At 41.5% G+C, this 18,725-nt stretch overlaps 1 protein-coding gene across 5 annotated transcripts in view; it reads left to right on the top strand.

Moving 5' to 3' along the window:
* The window catches only part of LOC147726769 (baculoviral IAP repeat-containing protein 1-like), a 448,780-nt gene that overhangs the window by 129,874 nt on the left and 300,181 nt on the right, over nucleotides 1-18,725 (top strand). For 3 of the 5 annotated variants that reach the window (XM_086960812.1, XM_086960814.1, XM_086960815.1), the window contains exon 8: nucleotides 864-942. In XM_086960812.1, the coding sequence (XP_086816938.1) occupies nucleotides 864-942 (79 nt within the window). Of the gene's footprint in view, nucleotides 1-863; nucleotides 961-18,725 lie in introns of all 5 variants that reach the window. The other 2 variants (XM_086960813.1, XM_086960811.1) reach the window with 1 other exon arrangement.

Here is an 18,725-nt window from a genome sequence, read left to right as displayed (position 1 = left end):
ACCACATATTTTGTATAGCAATTGTTACTGTAGCTTATATCATAAGATCTGCCACCCGCACCCAGGAACTTTTCATCATACTCCCATCTACATGCCCCACAATTGCCACACATTTGAAACCCCATTGTCAATTGGGTCAACCAAGACGAAGTCAGTTTGAGTCTGGGATAACTCGAGTTTAATTGTGATCTCAATGTCCTCCCCCCGTCTGTATGTGATACTGGACGTGTCTGATATGTATTCGTCCTACATCTACTGCCTCTAGCATTGTTCTAGGCTTTTGGAACGGTCTACTTGAGATGTGTTTATCTTTAAGATGATCCGTGTGTCATTATAGTAGCTGTAGAAAGTTAGATGTAAAGTCCAAATGAGTGAGGTAACAATGTGAGGAATGCATTGAGGTAGAAAGTAGATATTTTTCCATCATTGGGGACTGTTCAGTGGAGGGGGTAGGGTTTTGTGGAGTGCCTGAATTTGGAATTCAGTGGTGTTGGAAGTGGGTGAGTGGCATGGGTAGTTTTGAAACTGATTCCAGATAATATTATTCTTTTTGCGGGGAATTGGACAAAATATTTTTATACCGTAGTTGAGTGGAAATTATTAACTGTGCATTCTTGTGGGAGATTGCAGTTTATTTAGTTGTTTTTAATACTTTCTCTTTAGGTGGCTGGAGTTAGCAGTATCCGTTTTCTCCTGCTTTAATGTTTGTTTTCCAGGACCATGACCAAAAACAAATGGGCAATACTCGTTTACCTATAGTGAGAACGGTATTGCTTATTATGTGTCTCTTTAATTTTGCAATGTATTTTTCTGGGTAAAATTCATATGGTTGTAAAGAAATTGTATTTTATTGTTTGTTGCAGTTGCATGTATTACAACAAGAAACTAGAAAAAGAAAGTGATATTCTTCGGGAAAGCCAGATCTCTTTTTTACCGATGCAGGTAACAAAAAAAATAGATGTAAGTCACATTAGAAGATGTTTTTATTGAGCATGCTGATGAATAGAACATCCATTTATAACTGTTGTTGTTTACCTGTATTTTATCTGTATTGGTATGTTAGGTAGCTAGCACTGCCTAGCATTATGTGAAAATGGGGTCCTTTTGTAGCTATTTTTCTAAAGTTCTAGTTTTCATACTAAATATATTTGTGTGCATAATAGCCTAATAGTATTAATAAACAATTATAGATTACATAGGTTCCATCGCAAATTACGCCCCTTTTCATAAACTAGTAAGTGTGTAATAGTACATTGGGCCCATAGTTTTCGGTAATAGTCGCCCATTTTTAGTTCACTACTATGGCAACAGGGTACTGTCTCTGCCATTTGAGGAGTTATCTTGATGGTGACTAATTAGATGGAAACGTTGGCAATGCCAGTGGTGTGTGGTACATTTTTACCACACGTGTGTGGTCTTCCTAACTTACTGGAGGGGTACCCAGCACATTACATACAAAATGCATACCTTTCTGTGAAAGTTCACCAGCATTACCATTGTTTTACCATGATTTTCATGGCGCTAAGTCCACCAGACATGAAGGCGAATGAGTCACCAGTACATTTGGTAGCTGCGCAGTCAACATTTATGCTGGAGTCAGCTCTGAATCTTAGCAGACACAACGCAAGAGGAAACTTCAAATAAGGAGAACTTGGTTGACAATCTGTGCAGTAATACACTTATTTAATCAAACCTAATTGTTTTCCATTTCTATGAAAGGCCTTAATAATTCATTTACAGGTTTTGTGCCCTTAACATGTGCTTAGGAGGAGTTTATTCAAAACCTTTTCTACCATGTTCCTGAAAAACTAAGTCATCATGTGATGCTGGAGTCTCTCTTCTCACAATCTCGTATAATTAACTCAAGGGCTTTCTGCTGTTTTTACTTGGGAGCAATGTTTCTTTTTCTTAAGATTGTGACTGGCCTTTCTTACTGGTAATCATGCTACAAAGTAGTATTCATTGCATTGCTAATTATATGAATATTAGGCTTGACAGTGAGACAGGTAACCCATCTGATTATACTGCAAAAATAGGAGGTAGCTGTTATTCTGTTTTCATGAACGTTTCATTAAGGTGATCTCTGCTTTCTCCTGACTTCTGCCTTTTAACAGGTCCTCAACTTTATATCCCCTTGTTGGTCTTCCTCATTACTAGTTAGGTGAGGCTTTGGCAAGTAATACCAGATATACTTCATTTCTGGAATAAGAGACCAGCCACAGGAATGTTGCAACAGCAGCATGACTTTATAATCATAAAGTAACTGAGTTGCAAGAGGTAGTGTAATTTAAGTATGCAAAGAATGAGTCTATCAAGCACTCCATTGACCTAAGGTCATTGGTTTCATCCAAATAAAACAGGCCCCACATAGAGGAAATGCATAGCTGCTTCTTTCGTGGACCTGTAAGAGGAAAAATGAAGGACAGATTAGTTCTTGTTCCAAATGAAATCTAGGACCCACTTCGGATCTGAAGGATGGACCTACGCATGCATTTACCCTTTCTGAGATAATCTTCAGACAGGATTCGCAGACCACAAAAATCCCTGTACTCCTCTTCAATTTGCTGGAAAGTACACTGGGAGATTGAGAAGTCCTCCAGTGTTTAAAATAGAGATTGGTGGAGCCCCCTTAGCACCAAAGTGAGTCCCCAATTTGGTAAGGTAGAATGACACTCTGGCTGATGCTATCAAAACTATGGAGTAGTCTGGCTACCAACTTGTCGGAATCCGAGAGAGAGCCTGATGGATCTTTGTATGTGTAATTTGTTGTCGGCTGACACCTAAGGGGGGAAGCAACTAAACCCTTCACAAACTCTTCAATCAGAAACTCTCGGGTCTATAATGAGGTACAATTCAGGGGAAGGAGGCTCTTGATAGAGCGCGGGCTCACCTGCTCAACATAGTCACCTGAGCCCACATATCTATGTATATATTAAACAGGTAAATCTACACACTCTATTCAATAGGGTTTTTTTTACCATTTGGATTTTTATACCGTTTGTCTTACCAATCCAAGTCACCAATACCTAAAGTCCTAAAGGATCAATGGAGTTAGAGAGAAATAGGTAGCAATAATAACATTTAGCATTTCATAAATAACCACAAACTCGGGAAAGGTTTTAAAATCTTTATCTAAGTAAACCTTTGAAAGACTTACAAAACATGAAACTCAAATTAATTTCTTAATATGTTTTAGACTAATGCAGATTTAAAAACAAACATTTGCAATAACTTGGAGAGAAATTGTCATTAAGCATTTGAGAAAAAGGAAAACAGTACAATGACAAACGTACACTTAATAGTTACCTATTCGGGTGTGATGACAAACCCTAGTCATAGGCTGAGACAAAGAAATTGGATCCCAAAGTACAGGTGCCAGCAGAAAAGAACGTGTGCAAGCCAGAATCAGGACAGGTTATGGACAAAATTGGAACAAGACAGGTCCACCACAGGTTAAGACTCGCACCACAGTTAAAGTTCAAAACGCCAGCGTTGAAAACCCTCTCTGCAGCTAACAGTCGAACCCTGATTGGGTCATCGATCTCCTTCCCAATAACCCCGATTGGATGATCAAATCTTCTGACAGAGTGCTCCACCAGCCACTTTGCTCTCGATCACCTATTGAGTGCGTTGGGTCAGTGACAGGTCAGCTATTCGGACAAGTCGGGCAATCTAACTAACTAAGCCTACCCTAGTTATACCATTTTCAGGTCAGTGTACCACCCCCAAATGTTGCAACTGTATAAATCCCACAATTTTATTGGACAAGACGAGGAGTAGCCACAACACCATATTTTTCTAGAAGCAACTTGTCAATCATGTATTCATGACATCCCCTCCCATAGCTTTATCAACCCATGTTCTTTTTATTCCTCCCTGTAATGAAATGTATCAAATGGTATAGAATAGAATAGAATAGAAGCCATTTATAAAGCGCCTGGTTACTCAAAAACAGAGTGTCCCCGCGCTGAAACCCGCAAAGGAGCTCAGAGGGATAAGCACAGATAAAACGGACATGGGCAAGGGAGGGGGAAGATATTAGATGCGGGGGAAGAGGAAAGTTTTCAGTTTTCCTCGAAATCTAATTTCAGAGGGTTCCATCCGCATCTCGAGAGGAAGTTCGTTCCAACCCTTGGCAGCCAAGTATCTGAACGAGGAGCCACCCATCTTGGCTCTCTTGGTTTTATTTTAATAAACAATTTTATCAATTCAGCTTCCTCTGTCAAGGCAAGAAGTTAATTCTTCTCCGCCTTCCATGTCCGTCTTGGCCATGATTCAAGACTACAGCTTCTGTAACTTCAGGACTTTGTCGCGCAGTCGCAGTTTCTCCAAAGATGGAGTTCAGCAAAGCATTTAGGCCCATTCAGTTTATCATGTAAAAATAGAAAAGAACTGTTTTAGAGACACAGAATAAATGAATACACTGTATACCACTTCTTTCTACTCTACTCCCATTATTTTATTTTATACTATTGTGTTAGAGATTATGCGAAACAGACAGCTTAGCGAGGCAGCGGTGCCAGATTCTTGCACGTTAGGACACATAACAGCCATCGTAGTTCTATTGCGCAGAAGCAGAAGTTTTCCTTCTAAGCATATCACATGGGTATGACAGACGTATGCGCAGTAGAAAATCCCGCGTAGCAGCAGCCATTTTAGTGCAAGCAGATTATTGTTAGTAAATGCACATTGACAAGCTTCCCCTAGATACCTAATATGTCGTATAATGCAATATTAATAGGACAAAAACATGTTAATTAGTACATTAATGTTATTACGAGAGGGTTGAGTACAAGCAAGTCACTTTACGTGTAAAATACTCTATCAAATTTTACAAACTTTCACCAAGCCCTCTGCCTGCGAAACGGAGGGGATTGAGTCCCAGGAACTTTGTAATAACATTTCACAGTTCTTTGTCAGAAAAATTGAAGGCATCTATGCTAAGATCTTAGCCTCAAAATCTACCTCTAATAACATGGGTTCTGTTGATAGCATGTCCCAGCCACTCCCTAGCTCAGCAGAAAACAAGACCAGTAAGCTTGTAGAATTCCCACCTGTATCAATGGAGGAGATAACTACTTTAATCACTCAAACAAAGAGTGGGTGCCCTTCAGATATCATCCCAGCACGGGTCATGTCACTTTTGAGTGACGAGCTGGGTGCTGGAATTCGGCAGGTTGTCAATCTTTCCTTGAGCACAGGGGAAGTTCCCCTAGGCTGGAAGCATGCTTTGGTGAGACCTCTACGGAAGAATAACTCCATTCCGTGGACAGATCTGACAAACTTGAGACCCATCTCCCTCCTCCCTTTTTTAGGGAAGCTTACTGAGAAGTTTGTAAACCGACACTTTTCCAAATACATCAAAAGTGCGGGGGGGCTCGATCCATCCCAATCGGGGTTTAGACGCAGGCACAGCACTGAGACCGCCTTGATGTCCGTCACTGACGATCTTCGTATGCTACAGGATAAGGGTTATTCCGTTATCCTGGTGCTTCTAGATCTGTCAGCGGCGTTTGACACTGTGTCAAATGAAATCATGACCTCCAGACTAATTGACATCGGTCTGGGAGGCAAGGCGCTGGCCTGGTTAAGGAGTTTCTTCACCAATCGCACTCAGAGAGTCATACTGGGTCCTTACCAGTCAGAGGAGGTTGAGATCTCAAAGGGGGTGCCACAGGGCTCCTGCTTGAGCCCAACGCTCTTTAACATCTATGTGGCACCCCTAGCTAACATCATGAGATCTCATGGGTTTATCCCTGTATCGTATGCAGACGATACTCAACTCCTCTTCCCGTTTAAAATCATGACTCCCGAAGTGCGTAACTCCTTTGCACGGCGTATGAAAGAGGTGGCACATTGGATGGCAGCATATTTCCTGTTTAATTACTTGTTCTGATAGGGCAATTGATAACATCAAACAGGGCCTTTTGTTCTCAGATGTTGCCAAAGGCGCGGAGATACTCCTCAGGGAGTCGAGTCCTAGCGCGGTATAAGTCTGCAAATAAATAAATAAATAAATAAAATCTTGCTCCATCACTCTTATAGACACACCAGTAACACAGTGAGTTCAATCGTGTTTGAAACTTTTCTCATGTAGAAGGTTTCCTAGAATCCTGTACGGAAACGTCATTTAAAAAAAGAAACCTGTGCTCTTAAGGCCCCTTCGCTTACTCTTCAAACCCTTAACTAGAGGCAGGCTATTACTGAATGAGGTCAAGGTTCTGAACAGTGCCTGCTTTAGGGCGGTGCAACAGGTGCCAAGCTTGGGGTGCTGTATTTTGAAATATCTGATCGGGTTAAAAACAACTGCTGTAGAGTTCCTTGTGTATCCAGCATTTTTTAGGGAACATTAAATATGTCGCGATAACTCTAGTGATTAATGTATGTCCCGTAGAGGTCTGAGTTTTGTCTAATTGGAGTTTTTTCACTAATCATAAAGTGGTGCAGAGGTTTGCTGTGCCTACTGCATGAGTAATTAGGAGTTACAGAATTGTATTTTATTTAGATATCTCACTGGGTTAGTGCTTTTGTCGCAGTGATCCTTTTGTTAGTAAAGCCAACCACAACCACTCTGTTACATTTTAAATCTGGAATTTAGGCTTTTCCAGACCAAGCACTTTTATGACGTGACTCCTACACCTTGTACTTGTGAACTTGTAGTCTTTATTGTCTTATGCAACATTTCCTATGCACTGATCTACTCTCCTGTATGATTCATTGTTTCTGTATATTGCGTGTGTCATGTAAAGTGCTCGGTAATGTAAAGTAGCACTATAAAAAATTAAATACATGTGAAGAATGGGCTACGAAGAGATGAGGGGTACCTTTAGAGGTGGTAGAGAAGGAGATCATTTGGGGCACCTATAAAATTGTCACACCAGGCGCTACCAGCGCTAAAGTCGGCCCTGATTCTGATGAAGGCTTAACCAAGATCTCTATTGTAAAAAAGACACAACCATTAAGAAATGTGAAAGGTTTGTCTGCAGCATTTCTTTGCCAGCTTCTTTGGAATATTGAGTTCAAAAATATTGACCGGCAAAAATATCAGCAGGCAGAATATTATGAGGTAAGAATACACTGATAAGTGTATATTTATTATATTTAACTCCACATCAAAGCTTCATGCAGACGTGTTTATTGTCAAGGTACATACATGTGTGGTTAATTATAATAATCCTATGCTTATTTATACATTTAATATCACAGTTTTCATGTAGTTGATATTCAGGTCGCTATACTATTGCAGGTCAATGTTTAAAACTCAAAATCTAGTACCATTCCTTATAGGGGGCCATTATTTCTGACTTGAGCTATGTAGTAGAGCTGGAGCCCACCCCAGCTTACTGGAATCTATTTTCTTAGGGGACTAGTAAATGCCCTACTAGAGGTGCCACAAGGGGAACATTATTTCCTGGTAGAAAGGAAGCAGTACTCTGTAATTTCCATTCAATGGATCCCAAGGGCACAAAGGACGGCTCTGTAAAGAAATTGATGTAATGGCTAGCTCCTGAGACTAAAGCCACTCCTTCACTATTTCAGGCTCCTTGTTCAAGAGGTGCGTTTGATGATGTTGAGTGTGCATACAGTTCCCCGGCAGGTAAACTTTCTCCATGGATGTGCAGATTATTGCACTGACTGGAGGTTTAGATCTGGACAGAGGTGTGAATTTCTCCAGTTATTAAGCAAGCAAAAGAACTGGAAGATCTTCATGGTTTGCTAGACATCTGTCTTGAAAAGCAAAGAGTCAGAAGTCACCCAAGGCACTCACGCACCTCTTCATGCAGGATAGCTACATTTAGAGACAATACCTGTGTGAAAAGTTTTGGAAGAGAAATGCTGAGGATAATACTGCAAGCAGGTAATGTTTCAGACCTATGGGGAAGCCAAGAATTTCTGACTGCACAGACGGCATGGAGAGATAACCTTGTGAAGGTCTTCGAAATGTAAAAAATCCTTTTCACTGGATCAGTGTCAATATTGCCTGCAGAGATGTCACCTTGTAGAAAATGTGATGAGTGAACCAATTGATTGCCTTCAGGTGTATATCAATCCTGTATTCCCTGAACAGCGTGGTAGGAGGAGAGAAAATTGAATACATTCCCGAATCTCTCTGATACTATGGTTCTAGTACAATGGTTCCCTTCAGCCCAGTACATAGAACCTTCCTCCAGTACAGGGCATTGAATTAAACACCTTGTAAAAGTGGTGGGAACAAACAGATGCTCTGGAGGTTGGATGATAAAATGTGTAGCGTATTTTAGAGATATTGTCAACTAAATTCAAAGATCCAAAATATACGATCTCTACTTCTTGAAGGTGAAGGAGAGATCAGCTTCAGCCTCTAGTCCTAGCATAGTAAACAGAATAAAGTAAGAGACGGAGAGTGTGTGGTGAATGGCAGGGGTATCCTTAGCTCAGGCCTCTGAGTTGACTTGGTTGTTATGTCAGGGATTAGCTACTCCTTATTCGATAGACAGCTGCCCACCTATATATCATTCCCAATTGCTCTCTTATTGCTGAAGCACTCCTCAAAAACAGTTCCAACTGCATGGAACTACTCCTAGAACTGACACCATTTCCAAACTAAGGCTATCAACATTGGTGACTTCAACTTACAGGTCCACACATGTCTCTGACGAAATGCAAGCGCTTGGGTACCAACAGATAGTTAGTGGCCCAGCACCCGTCAAGGCAAGCAGGCACCCTGGCAAGCAGGCTTGTCTAGCTTTATACCACTTACTTGGATTCACAGCACGGGAGACTCCTTGTCTTACACTTCAGCTAGAACATTTCAGCTGTCGGAATTAACTGTCCCAGGACCCAAAAGTTGGGTAACTGTTTTAAAAAAAAATGAAAATAGTATGGTCACAACAATATCTTCAAGCACTACTGTGAAACCTTGGAACTATTAAACCAGCCACAGACATAGGTTGGTCACTGTTTCATCTCCACTAACCTATCCTATATTACATACAAGCCCACCTCCTGTAATTCTTACAATACACCCAAGCCTTTACAGACACATTAGAAACTTTCCTCTAGAAGTATTTTCAATATACATCAAAGCCAGCGGTCAAAGTGCATTAAAAAAAAGCATGAGAACTGTGCTGCTTCTCGCAGTGGGGGTGGTGTGAGTAAGGGTGGGGGCGGGATCAAAGGTGTGGCAAATACTGTAACGTTTTCCAGTCTTTCACCTTCAGGTAACTAGATATAAAATAAATGTACTGCTTAAATGAAGAATAAATGCAAGTTACATTAATCAGTGGAAAATGCACTATTATGCATTATGAAACCTCTATTATTTAATGCAATTCAGAGGTCCGTGTCTGTAACCAGAGAGCAACAGAATTTAATCCTGGTTGGTGTAGTGGAGAAAATTGACTTTTTTTTTATGTTTAGTGCTACTGGATCCCAATCTGTGACAGAAAGCACTGTGAATATGTAAGTCATTATTTTGAACTTGCATTACACACAGTATAAGATAGGCTGCAACAAAATGTGCAAAAAGGTTTAGAATAAAAAAAAGTGTTTCTAAAATATAGATTTTAGTAATACCCAGAGTGTGTGCAGTGCACTTTTTTTTAAAACTGTCCTTTAAAAACACACCCTTCACAGCCCAGCTGGTAATTCTCTTGCAATTCCATTAAAAAATACATCTGTGTCATGAGGAAGCTTCATATTAATCAACCAATTAAAACAAATACCGGTTTCCCAGCACCATTTACATTTTCAGATTAACTAGTTGTGCACATTTATAATTCTTTCAGGCAAGCAGGCACCCTGGCAGGCAGTCATTTTTAGCTTTTTACCGCTTACTTGGTTTCCCAGCCTTACACTTCAGCTGGAACATTTCAGCTGTCTGAATTAACCGTCCTGGGACAAAAAAGTAGGGTCACTGTTTTTATGAAATGAAAAGCGTATGGGCACATCGTGCCCCCCAGATCCCGCCCATTTCGACCACTGCTCAAAGCTAAACCCCTGAAACCTGACACTACTGACTTCAGTTCCATTTTTAACAACCTATACCTCAATCTTCAGGATGCCCTATATATTCTTGGGCCAATTAAATCTTAACTCAAACAAGACGTTCAAGACAGAACTTGTGGAACTGACACACCACAAATTAAACCCAGGACACCATTGTGCAATCTATGCCTATTGAAGCCAAACTCCACAGCAAGATGCATAGAAATAGAAATCCAAAGAAATCAGTATAACCAAAAAGGCATACCTTGCAAAGAGCATTCATGAGTTTGTGAACTAATCAAAATAACTTTTTAAAATTTACCCTGGCTGGCTCTAAAGAGTAACCTGTGTACACATTGAAATAACATTGCAAATACCTACTTGAATTCTTTGAATACAGAATCTCCAAAATACACAACTCAGTCTCTGTCACAGTAAACCTATCTCCAAACCCTTTTATCCCACCAACATTATTACTAACCACATTCACAACATTAAGCCCCTTAGACACTGAGAAGCTGCCTGCCAACTCGCATGCAGACTGTTTGTCTTAAACAACTGCTTCTTGCTTCTGCTCTTTAAAGCATGTTATTGCCTCCTCACTTCAGAAAATATGATAAGTCGACCCCAAGATCCTAGCTGACTATAGGCATGTACACTCCCCTTCCTGACCAGAGTCTTGATATAGGGACATACATAATTAAACCACCCTGTTCATGCTAATCAGTCTGTGTTTCGATCCTCAAAAGACACCAAAACAGAGAAAGCCAATATAAGGGATAAACGTCTATGCTCATTGGATGAAGTTAAGAATTCAGCCCTTATACTCTTTGACACATTCGCAGCATACCCCACTGTTACCTATATATATTTGTTGGATAGGCTTGAAAAAATGACATGAATAGCAGACACTGCCCAATCCTTTCTATTCAATCACAATCAAAATGTCAGGTAAGAACAACAGAATATTCCCCACAGCTCCTCTCTTTCCTATTAGGTGATTAACTTGAATAAAGGAGACCTACATATGCATGATCATAACCAGAACCGAGACCATCCATTGTAAATGGACAATGTAAAACCATCTTACTACCCTTCGATGGTCTCCAGGTCACCCTCTACCCAACTCAAGCGAGAAACCTGGACATAGTCTTCACATAGTCTTCACTTGCCAGCTGTTCATGTCACACGCCAATGCTGTGTTTATAGGGATCAATCATCCCTTATTCCTTCTATACAAAGTACTCAAATTATTGCAAACCTACCACTGGGTGTAACTAACCAGAGCTCTTTTTTCAATTTTGGACCTCTGTATAACTATTTATATTGGCCTCCCCAAAATGCTTATTGATAAGATGCAAAAACAACAAACCTAGGCAGATAGAAAGTGTCTTAACCCTGTAAGCAGAACCACATGAATCCTTGCCCAAAGCTCTCCACTGGCTATTAGTCAAAAAAGGATGAAATTCAGGGTCCTCTTCACCATCCACAAAGTCTAGTGGGGTAATAGCCTTAAATACCTGAAAAACCTAATTGAGATTAGAAATCATATGGAAATTCCTGGAATACACCTTGTCTTCCCAATGCAGCTGTTGTTTTGACCAAATACCCCAATTCATGACTACCCTGGAATGGCTCAACTGATGCTAGGTCTATTAATGAAGCCACACGCTTGGTTCATAAAATTAGTCACTCCTATGTATGGCACAGATATTGACATTTTGGGGGGGACATGGCATCACTGTGGAGTCTCAGACACTTGTTCTGGAGACCAAGAGTTTTAAGACACATCCTTCTTTATCGTAATCGTTCTAAAGCTGTGTCTTAAGAATCTGTCAGTTTTGAACTAAGCGAATCTGCTTTCAATGTGGCTTACAAAAAAGCATAGGAAACCAATCTTGTTATAAAGAACTCCTCTATCTCAATCATCTTAAAGCTGTATCCTCTCACTATGCTGGCAGTAAGGTTGTCTCAATGTATCTAGAGTTCTGTTCTGGTCCCACAGAATGAGTACGGGGCAGAACCTGCCCTTGACTTGGGGATGAAATTGATAGGCAATTTTGCCCAGGTATTCACAATTATGTTAGGTAACATAAAAAGGGAGGCAGCAGTGGTGGCTATGCGTCAACACCTGAGGGGCGGAAAGTCACTTCTGCACAACAGGAGTGAGAACTACCGAAGATTATCGAAGAAACCTATGCTCTCCTGGGTAGAGATAACTTGGGAGCTAGACCTGGAAAACCACAATCCTGAAAAGGATAACTCAAAGCAAGCACCCAATTCTTTTAAAAAGGAATGGGATAACAAACTATCAAAAATAAATAGGCAGAAAGCATCACAATCACAGGGTGGGTTTTCTCAGCAGGAGCCCTCCGATAGAAAAAACAATCTTAGCAACGTGATAATATTGAAAAACCTGTCAGGTGTTAGGATACTGGTACACGTTCCTCTTGTTTCTTTCAGGGTTCATCAAAAAACTCGAAGAGGGAAGAACGGTCAGAACACAGATCAGAAGAGCGAGCCAAGCCAAGAGATAGATACACATCGCACTTCAGACCACATTATTAAACAAGAAGATAAACACAAAACTAAACCTCAGTTTAAAAAGAATAAAATGTAGCTGGCCTTAAAATAAGAAATGTCCAGGCCATTGAGGACTCTACAACTGAACGGGAAATTTGCTCTGATGTTGCAGGACGGGAAACATCCTTTACAACGCAACTTTTACAACGCAGTTCCTTTACGACGCAACTTTTACAACGCAAACCATTACAACGCATTGCGCTGGGAGGCGCTCTAGGATAGGGAATAAGTTTAATTTACTATCCAACACCTTCCCTAGTGTCCACGGGGACTGGAGTTGGAATAGTAAATTAAACTATTCACTATCCAGCACCCCAAAGCGCTATGCGTTGTAAAGGTTTGCGATGTAAAAACCGTGTTGTAAAGGCATGCGTGGTAAAAGCATAGCTCGCCAGAACCTGATGAAATTTCTGGTGACAGCAGCGTTGAATGAACATATCAGGGTGCCAGCAGATACATGGGTAAGTGTCCTAAATCGATTACACAAAATCATGCTCCAAATGGAGGGTGACATACCCCAGGCAAGTGGAAGGTCTCTTTTGAGAGAACGTGACATATGGATACAATATCCTTTTGGCTGAAAAATATCGGCTACCCGAGTACCCAAAGATGGAAGATGCCATTTTACTGGCCTTCTCCGACCTTGTTCTAGAGTCACTAAAACATTCATACTCGCAGGAATGGCCTTTAGCGCTAGCTCCCACACTCTACTGCAATCATCCAGGGTGGGATGCGGAGTCTCCTTTCCATTAAATCTCATTAGAATCTACTCCTTTTCCCCAAAGGCGGTACCCAATAAAATATGATGCAAAGAAACAAGTCAGGAATATTTTAGATCAACTTGAGTATCAAGGTGTGATTAAAAATTGCACCTCTTCAATGAATAATCCTTTGTTTTCCGTAATGAAACCAGACACTTCATACTGTCTAGTTTTGAACTACAGACCTATGAACACATGCACACGAACATTTGCAGTACAAAGTGCGCACAGTGCCGCATTAATGAATAACATTGTGCGGAAAAAATAGAAAACAACACCAGATGTCTCAAATGGATTCTTCTGGCAAAATATGTAGCCTGGAAGCAGACATCTAATAGCATTTTCGGCTCTTAATGCCAATTCTGTAGTCTTCCCCAAGGGTATAAGAATAGCCCTGGGTTGTTCTCAGCAAGAGTAACAGAATTACTTCAAAACTGTGGTGAGGAAGCAATGTCCTATGTAGATGATATTTATCTGACAGACAATGAGTTATAGGATCACTTGCACATAGTAAACAACATCATATTGGGGTTCGCCACTGTGGCTACAAATTTAACTTAAAAAAAGAAATCTAATATTGCCCACTTCAATGTCCTATTTTTGGGATCAAGTGAAAGAAAATTCTGCCAGCTGATTTTTTTTTTTTAAGCGTGCGGTGCTCTAACCTCCAAAGTCTCTGAAAGGTTTACAATCCATTTTAGGATTCCAAAATGTTGGCAGAACATACATTTTGGATTACGCAGAAAAGCTAAAACCTTTCTACGACCTAATCAGATGTGATTTATCAGTTCAAAATTGGAAACATGAACACTCAGAAATTCTCAGTTCCGTACAAGCTGACACCATAGCTTCCAAACACGTTCACACGTGTAAATACTAGGAATTTAGTGGTCCGTGTAGCCGTGGGTCAATCATGGTACACTTACCGCATCTTCAATGAAGGTGAAACTGTACCCATTGAATACAAATAATATGTGTACACAAATGCTGAAATACAATTTGCATCCACCGAAAAGATACTGAGAGCAGTACAGACGGCTGTAGTGAGAGAAAGAGCACTAGCACAGGGGAAATGCATAATTGTAGTGACTTCAGTACCAACCATAGAGGCTGTTACCAAAGCAGGCATTCCAAACACAAAAGCACTGCATCTGCGATGGATACAATGGGCTAATTCTCTCACTACAACAGATGTAGACTATAAATTTGATTCTACATTAACAACACAAACTTTCCTACAGTATAAACAAGAATATCCTCTCCCGAATTAAATAATGCCCCTAGATCAGTATGAATACATCATTTATTGTGGAGGATCTGCCCAGCCTGCCGTAGAACGTAAACAGCAATATAACGCAGCATGTGCGATTGTGAAGGGATGTATGTGGGACGACAAGTTCCGACCAAGCAATACCCAGATGCAGTCTCTAGGAGATTTCACGGCGCAGCTGGCAGAACTTAAAGTCCTGATACTGGCACTAAAAAATACAGATCAAAAATTCTCCACACTCATTGTGTGCAATTCGTTTTACTGTGTTCAGTCATGCAATGAGTATCTTCACTATTAGGGCCAGATTGTGTTTGGAGATTCCTAAGGTTGCACAGTAAAGCACAAGTTGCTTTGGGAACAGGTGGCAGAGCTGAAAAAATGCTTGCCACAGGCTCATGTAATTCACACATTGAATCATCATCGTGTTGGCGTGCACGTTGAAGAGAATTCATTGGCTGATGAAGCCGCCAAGGCGACAGTGGGAACTGCATCCGTTGCTACAATCACTCATTCTAGCACAAGGATAGATAATGATAGCTGTGAACAACAGCTCAGCTTTGCCAAAATGTTTTCCACTCAAGTATTCCTACAAGTTAGATGCGCAAAACATTCCATATGTTCAAAATCCAGGAGTAGCGGATAGAGTAAAACCAAACATGGATCCCAGATTAGGAATAATTCTATCTGCACACGAGGGTCAGCAAACGCAGGTATTGTTGCAACTATTTTACTACTGAAGCAGCATTATCGGTGGCTAGGTCTTACTAAACAGATCAAGCGTTATGTCCTTAAGTGCGACATCTGACAACAGATGAAAGGTTCCACCGTAGTACGTCCACCACAAACACCATTACTGATATCAGATAGACCTCTTGCATGTGTCTATTTGGACCATTGCGGCCCCTTACAATCTTAAGGGGCTTACAGGTACTTATTGGTGGCAGTGGATTCATGCTCAAGATTCCTGTGGGTTTGGCCTCAGTGCTCAGCTGACACCTGAAATGTTATAAAGGATTTGTGAGTCTTCATAGGGACATACGCAATTGGCACATTACATTCCGACTGTGGCCCTCCGTTTAGCTCACCGGCTTACAGCAAAGCCATGGGAAGTTTGGGTGTAGCATTGCGGTACTCTATCCAGATCATCCAGAGGGAAAATCTATTGTGGAGAGGAAGAACCCGGACTTAAAGCAATCCTTAACATCAAGTGTATTAGGCTTGGGTAGCAGTTGGGTCGGTTACCTATATGGGGTCCAAGGGGCACTTATGAACATGCCAAGAGGTTCCCTGGGGGCCATACTCCAAGCAAAGTCCTGTTCGGGATTAGAATGGGGGTACCTGATCTCGACTGTGGCAGAACAGTGGCAGATGAAAAACCATTTGACATCAATGATCGTGTTATATGGGCCCTCTGGGACATTGTCGACATTGCTAAGTTAGCCTGAGATTTTCTGCCACGATGCTGCTTTTGTGCACGTTATTACATAACTTTGTTTTTTCAAACACACTGTTTGTGCCTTTCACTTGAGAATGGGCTGCCTTCGCGTTCTCTGTCTTTCCTGGAGTTTAGTCTGATCACTATATGCAAGGTCGAACAACAATGCCCCTTGTTATTCTGTTCTGGTCAGTCCCTAGCACCTAGACATAACATGCTACACAAAGGTGCAGTAGTGAAGACTGTGCTTTGATATTACGTTGTTGCATGGTATTTTAACACACTTGGAGAAAGCTGTTACATTGAGAAGAGCTCCACTGTTCCTATGATGTAAACCTTATATACAGGCTTTAAGGTTTGGGGTCTGCTGTCAAAGCCCAGAGAGCATCCTTTTTATAAAATAAACTTCTTCAAATCAAGGGGAGGGTGGATAGGCCTGAATGCGTTGTTTTCCACGGTCTTTATAAAATGACTCTCCCTTTGTATTCTATGGAATTGTAACAATGCTAACTGTGCTGAGTTTATGCATTTTGCTGCTAGTAGTGGCATGTATACTGTACTGTATATCACGATAGTTAAAATAAACATTTTGAGCAATTTCAGTGACTCTGCCTATTCTCATTGTGGGCAAGTACGAGTGAGTGAGCAAAAGAGTACGTCTTGCTCCCGCGATTCCTGAGAGAGTCGGGAGTGTTGTGTTCTGAGTTGTCTAATCATTTGTAGCTCCGTGATCTTTGAAGGAGAAACAATGAGACACTATAGCTATTCGGTTTGGGATTTTGGGTACTTTTCGCTGAGGTCCTGTTTTCCTGCGCATAGTTCTGTGTATGTGCAGAATCCCTGCAACATGACCCCGCCAACGTTTGTTCTGGTTCTTCTCTGCGAGACGCTTGAGTAGTGCTTGTGCTTGTCCACAATCCCCTCACAGCTGTGACGGTGTAACTTCCTATATTGATGTTTGTATAGGTTCTTTCAAACTTGAAGTTTTAAAAGGTTTCTCTCTTCTTCTTAACCTGTTATTGCGCTGCTACGCTCTAGGTTGTTGTACTTTATTGTTCATGATGGCGGTCGCAATTCCAGTCCCTAATCAGGCAGCACTCACTGCTTATTTGACTCAAAATGGAGTCCTGAATGCAGGTGTTGCACTGATTTTTGTCTTAGAAGCGGATGCAGCTTACCGCCTCAAAGTGTTTTATTCTTGGGTCATTTTTCCGGCAGTGGATGGAGCAGATAATCTGTTTCATGAATACACTGCCATGGCCCTTCCTATTTCTTATCAGCCCTATAGGCCTCTAGAGATTCCGCTTACAGCCTGGCAACACCAAATTTGGTTTAATGGTGCCCTTCCTCACCCAATAACACCTGTCCATTTAGGTCCTTTATCAATAGATGGGGTCACATGGCCCTTTTGGCCAGGTATAACCCTCAACCGAGTCAGCTGACAACATCAACGCTTGCAGAACTTTGCGTGTTACATACATCTTTAATATGCATGCATAGAGCTCTTATACAGTTCATGTCACGCAACTTCCAGGTGGGACCACCTGGAGTTGCTGTGCAACACGCAGGCCCCGGTGGTGTAACCATCAGTACCATAATGGTTAATTCACTAATGGGCAAGCGACCACAGATTAAGGATGATTTACCTTATTGGCTAGCTGAAAAATTTGGACAACTAGAGGCTGTTTTTCCAAATACTAGTCCAGTGGAGAAACATAGGATATTGACTATAGGTTTGCCTAAAGACTTACTTCCTGAGGTAGCTGATTGTAACACCTGGGGCAGGGTGTTTGCAGCGGTATATGCAAAGTGTTTTGGCACTACCTCCATGACTGTACTCCCCTCCGTGAATAAACGTGTTCAAGATGAACACGGAGCTGAAGCGGCTGTCGGGCTGGGGGGGGAGACTGATGGGGGTGTTCGATGTGGTTGCTGATATGATCTTTGCCAATGTCAAGGGCGATGCAGTAAGCTTTCAAGTGGCAAACCACTTGGAGGGTGTCCCTGATGCAGAAAAAGCACGCAAATTACTAAAGATTATTGCAAAGGCTTATAAGACCATAGGCCGCAATTGTTTGGAAGTTAAGCCTTTTACTCAAATGCAAACTCAATCTCAAACACAACAAATAACTCAGTCTGATAAAGATGGGTGTCCTGTCTTTCCTAAAAAAGAACTGGAAAAATAAAAAACAGGGGCGGCAACAACAGAAGCAAGGTTTGTGTGCTGGTTCACCGACACCTCACTCTTCTGAGCATACTTATGACTTGCACGACAGCGCAAAAATTAAGACTCCTATTAGAATGCAAGTCCCTGATCAGTGTTCGCCTCGTTCTTCACAGGACACATCTGGCTCTCAAGTCAGAGGAGGAGATCACCACCAGGATCATGGCAAGAGTCATCCTGCGCCACAGGGACGTGACCTGCCTTTACAATTTGACGTCAAGAGAAAACAAGTGGATTCACCTCGTTTTCGACCCCCGTTTCAGAAGAAAAGAGTTGCCGCTTTAACGGCGAGATATGCCTCAGACAGTGAGAACGCGAATCCTGGATTGGACATAGGCAGTGACTCTGCTTGACAGCGCAAAGGAGGTTACCATAGTGCGGGAGACTCTGCATCCCTGTCTGGAGGTGACAGCAACTGATACATTCTTTACAGTAGAGACTGCCGACACCTGGGGTGCCCCCCCCGGATAGGCTCAATGAAATTTT

This window comes from Lissotriton vulgaris, chromosome 3_1, assembly GCF_964263255.1.
Source record: "Lissotriton vulgaris chromosome 3_1, aLisVul1.2, whole genome shotgun sequence".
Lineage (NCBI taxonomy): Eukaryota > Metazoa > Chordata > Amphibia > Caudata > Salamandridae > Lissotriton > Lissotriton vulgaris.
Note: the sequence above shows the minus strand (reverse complement) of the source record. Positions and strands in the feature narration are given on the sequence as shown.